At 34.9% G+C, this 5,439-nt stretch overlaps 1 protein-coding gene across 1 annotated transcript; it reads right to left on the bottom strand.

Annotated features, from left to right (window-relative positions):
* Positions 1-2,939: 2,939 nt before the first annotated feature.
* Positions 2,940-4,983, bottom strand: LOC135847625 (uncharacterized). Its single transcript, XM_065367255.1, has one exon. The coding sequence runs from the start codon at positions 4,719-4,721 to the stop codon at positions 3,087-3,089; it is 1,635 nt and encodes a 544-aa protein (XP_065223327.1). The 5' UTR covers positions 4,722-4,983; the 3' UTR covers positions 2,940-3,086.
* Positions 4,984-5,439: the final 456 nt, after the last annotated feature.

Genomic DNA, 5,439 nt, shown 5'->3' with positions numbered 1-5,439 from the left:
ATTGCAGGGATGGAAGAGCCTTGAATTCAGGGCTCCCGCTCTTGGCTCTGGCTCAGCTCCCCGCAAGTTTCAGCTCTGGCTCGCTCTTGGCTCTTGGCTCTTTTTCTTTACATGAGCTCTTTGGCTCCTTGCTCGCTCCTCAATTCTTTCCGACTCCGCTCTTTGACTCTCGGCTCCCTTTTCCAATTTCTCGGCTCCCACTCCAGCTCCAGCTCTGGCTCTTGGCTCTTTAAATTAGAGTTCAAAATTCGTGAAAAAGAAAAAGAAAAACGATGAAAAAAATTAAAATACACTGCAGTTATTTTCATTTCATTTCTGAATGAGGAAACAAACTTAGAAATTCTTCATTTTCATCACAAATGTGAGTTGAAAGTAGAAATTTTTAATAAAATTGTGCGCATTTTTTTACTTTTTTCTCTACTTTTAAGGAGCCAAAGAGCCTGAAAAATTTTGTGGGCTCCCACTCGGCTCTGGCTCTTTCCAGGTTAAAGACTCCTTATGATGATGGCTCTCTTGAGTAAAATAAGGAGCTCTTTTGCAAGAGAGCTCTTGATGTTTTTCTGCACTTTCATTTATTTGGCTCTTGGCTCTGGCTCTAGCTCCTCAAAAAATCCGGCTCTTTCAGACTCAGGCTCCGGCTCGCTCCCGGCTCTTCCATCCCTGATTTATTGTAACTTCAACTTGATAGACTATAAAGTATAAACCACCTACCTATGTGATTTTGCGTGCATAATAAAAATTGTTAACCAGATGTTTTTCACATTTACGTATCCCCCCCCCCCCGGGTGAATGATTGTTATAAAAACATTGTATTTGAAGCATTATTCTAGGTATTCACATGTCTTTTAATTTGAACTTCGTCGGAGAACTTCAAAATTCAAAATAGCAAATAGCAAATTTTTTCAATGAAAGGAGTTTCGCTTATAAATAATGTGTAGGTAAGTATCTTGTGACAAAAGGCTGTTTGTTGGACAATTGTAATGAACTTGAATTTGATTAGAAAAAAGAACACGACGTGCCAGATTCTCGTTGCATAGGGGTGGAATTTGAATACAACATAGATGCGTTGACATTGACAGTGAATAGGTAATCTATACAAATCCCAGCATAATGATGAATTTTCAAATACCATGTAAAGGCGTGAGATACAATGTTTTGGGGAGATTCAAATTAAAAATTAAGCTATAAGAAGACCTTGACCTATTCAAAAACAGTTCAGCTATCAGAATTTTTCTAAAACATAACTATGGAATATTAAAACACAAACAAAAATTTTACGCTGTCATTAGTTTATTTAGAAAACCAAAACTCGTATACTTATGTACATATAATACATAATATGTACATTTCATACAATTGTGAGCCAGTTACATGGAAACAATCATAAATATAGGTACATAGATAGGTAATAGGTATTTATCTACAAATATTACAGGCGTTAAAGATGCGGCATGCGGCGCGGGGATCTATAATGATCTCTGCAACCTCCTGTCATCTTTCCTTCTCTCCTCTCCTTGAACCAGTTTTTTCACTGTCCTGCTTTTTTTCTCCTTGTCCCTCTCTATCTTCTTCTATCGCCTACACTGTCCTTCCTCCTTTCTCCTGTTCCTTACTATTATAAGACATTATTTTAAGTCGTTACCTGTACAGCTACGAACATAACTCATAAGTAGGTATGTACATACCTATATTTTAAAGTAGCTTCGGCGTTAATTTATTTCGCAAATACGAATGACCGTTACGGCGTTACGCGCTAGAACCTATCCACGATCGAGGATGGTGTAATCCCCGCAGAGAGACGCGTACTTTTAAAACATTGATTTTTTACGTATAAAATCAATGCTTTAAAATTTAATTTTTTCGTGCTCCCATCCCATGGCCAATGTTGGAAAAATGTATAAAAAATCAAAAAATGAAGCTGTGATTTTTTTGACAATATCTTGTCTTGGACAAAATCTACCTAACCACCCTCGCGCCTCCCTAAAAATATCTCCCTCCGTTCCTGGAACAATGTTAGTTCACTTCAACCGACGCCTTCAAGTGGGAAAAATCAAAAAATTGAAATAAATCAATGTCAATAGGTAAACTTTTTCTCTAATCAAAGGCGGACTGACCTATGATGTAAGCTGACAATCGCTAGTTGTTCGGAGCCTCCGGAGTCTGTTTAAATTTTAAAAATGTACTATTTTTTCTTACTATCTCTAAACATGAATTTTCACAATTTTTTGCCTCGCTTCCCTCAGGCCAGTTTGATTTTATTTCATTTCAAAATCGAAATTTTCAACTCACATTCAAATTCTAAAGTTGTGTTGTCAAAAAAAGAAATTTATCATAAAAAACATTGTTTATTACCTGTCAAAATACAAAGTTTTGACATTTTTTGCCCTCTTTCGTTTGGACTCTATGTTTTTCCAAATTGAGATCAAACTTTTATAAAAATCTATTAGGTAGGTATTCTTTACTCTCACTCCGCTAGGGCCTGTTTGCATTTTATTTTCAAACTAGAAAATTTTAAAAACCCATCATTCAAAATCTAAAATTTTGAGCTAAAAAAGCGAACAAATTTTTAAAAAACGTTTTTTATCTATCCAAATCAAATTTTTAAAAGCTGTGGCCCTCGCTTTGCTTGGGTCAATTTCTATCTCTTTTCTAAACCAAAAAATTCGTTTTTTGAAACTTCCATACTACATTCAGAAGGAAAAATTCAAACCATCGTTGATTGGTCTTCAACCCTCCGCAGGGATGGGGGGAATGCTTGATTTTCCAAGTACCTAACACAAAACTGAATCATGTATTTGAAAAACAAATCATGGACGTGCGATACATTGAATAGTACATTTTCGATGTCGCTGAATATGAAAATTAACTTATTTTTTGAATCCAACCCCTTAATTTCCCGCTGTACCCTAAAAGAAGGCCAAAATTTTGAAAAACCAAGAAAAAAATCGAGTGATGTATTGAATGGTATGTTTTTGAGGTCGCTGAGTACGAATATGAACTTATTTTTTAAATCAAATCCCTCAATGTCTCGCTGTGCCCTAAAAAGAAAGCCAAAATTTTTAAAAATCACAGATCCTACTCGCCTTTCATTCATCCAATGGGATAGGATCTGCTGTTAAAGTTTCATAAATTTCTTTTCGGAAATTATGTGCATCAAATGGTCCTTCCACAGACTCATTTTCTATTATTTGTTTTACGAACCAACATACAAATACCCCACAACTATGAGCATCTTGTTGCATCGCATGCTTTGGGATTATTATTTTCCAACCTGCATCCACACAACTTCCATGAAAATTTACGATAGTACATGCAAATTTTATTAAGGAATTTTGGTGTGGATGTTGTGCAAATGTGCTTTGGTGGTTGGAATCGTATATGTAAACTTTTTTATTTTTCATTTCAATGACCATTAAAAACCAGTGGTTGCGGGCTTGATTGAGATTGAGAGGAATAAAGAAGGTCTGTGCTCCTAAAAATTTTAAATTGTCCTCAGTACCAAGCATCAAAAATCTAACATTTTCCAAAGAAGTGGGTTCGCGATTAATCATTTGGACTGCCATTGTTTCTATTGCAAACAGTTCCTCATTATTAGTAGTTAATATGTACAAATACGCATCAATTACAAAATCATACAGCCAACCTCTAGTGAAAGTTGGCACAAATTTGTGAATAAGTTGGAAATCCTTTGCAGGGATATAATAATCTAAAGACTTGAAATATAATGTAGAAATTGGATATCTATCATTTTTTTCTGTTATAGATTTTTCATATTGTCCTATTGTAATTTCTGTTTTTTGAAGATCGCGTAGGGTTACCCCATCCTCCAGGGGAACTGTGAATGAAGCATATGGAGAAGGGTGACTGTTCTGTAAAGAAAAGTTGATTTTTTTTCTTGACGAAGTATCACGTTTCGTTTTTCGACGCTTATTGGTCCTATATAGCTGCGCTTGAGGTGTAATTTTGGTGTTTGGTGAAATATGTTTTACAGGTAAAGACACACTAGCACTAATGTTAAGCGGCGATTTGATTGAAGAATAAATTTCGCTCGCTTGTTTCATATTTTGATAAAGTAGTTTTAGACAGGAGTCATTCATGTCAACATTTTGGTCATCTTGGAATAAATCAGCCATACTTGTGTAATGTTGCTTAATGCGATCATATAAAGAAACTGCCTTGTTTCCTTTAGAAATTGGACTGAATAATTTAACACTGCTTTGAGACGATTTTGCATCTGTATTAGATTCTGAAGAAAATTTTGCCAAACTTTTATGAGGACTTAAACAGAGAAAATGCACTTTATGGATATGTTTGCAGAGGGGGAAAGGGTCTGGGCAACTACAAGAAAACATATGAGCACAAAGGTGATTACAAGGCTGTTCTGAGCATTGTGCGAAACAATGATCACGATTCAGGCAGTGAGCACGATATTGCACAATTGTGTAAGTAATAGACTTCTCCGTTTGTGATTGAATTTCCCAACTTGTACCAATTTTTTTTACATCTTCGTCTTTAATTTTCATGCCAAGTTCATGTTTTTTCTGCATCAAATGTCCGATCTCATAGATATTGGGCTCTTTCATTCTAATTTTGCCTTCACGTTCAAGAAATAGTGTTATTTCAATTCCCAAAAGCTTTTCTAAAAGTATATCAAGTCTTTGATTTGGACGTCTTTTAAAAGTGAATGTTTTCAAACGATTATGATATGATTCAACATACATGTTTGTATCAGATGTATAATACCACTTTTTACGAAAACAGAGAGCCCATTCTTCTGATCTGTCTTTGTAATTTGTTTCATAGTAATTCACAAATTCAGCAGACTCTTCGTTTTTTTTATACTTGTAAATGAATGCAGTTTCTAATTCTCGGAAATCTGTGATATTTCTAACATTTAAAATTTCATTAAGAAAATCAGAAATTTCATTTCTCAGTTCAGAATCTTTGATTTTGGTCTTTAAATTGTTTTCCCATGCTCTAACAATATGCCACTTACACAAGTAGTGCTTTGCTTGGTTGAAAATTTCTAATAATGAGTTTGAAAGAGCACGATCATCATCTGTCATTACAGATTTTACAAAAGGCACCAACTCCGCTTCAAAATTAGAAAATAAGGCCGTCAATGTTTTTTGGTCCTTAAAATTTGTAAGGAAATGTGCTACAGGATAACCCTTCCCATATTCATCAGCCACAATGAAGTTGTATAAATAAAATCCATACCTATTTGTATCAAAAGTGTCATCAACATAAACCATACGAGATGCTCCTTCTTTGAATCTATCTAACTGACGCTTTCTTTGGATGCCCAATGCAAACAATTCATTACTATTGGACAATTTATCCAACAAATTATTGCCAATTTCAGTTGACAGTCCTTGGGGTTTGTATACTAAAATGTGTTCCTTATTATTTTTAACCCACAAAAGTACAGATTTTTCG

Source organism: Planococcus citri, chromosome 5, assembly GCF_950023065.1.
Source record: "Planococcus citri chromosome 5, ihPlaCitr1.1, whole genome shotgun sequence".
Classification (NCBI taxonomy): domain Eukaryota; kingdom Metazoa; phylum Arthropoda; class Insecta; order Hemiptera; family Pseudococcidae; genus Planococcus; species Planococcus citri.
Note: the sequence above shows the minus strand (reverse complement) of the source record. Positions and strands in the feature narration are given on the sequence as shown.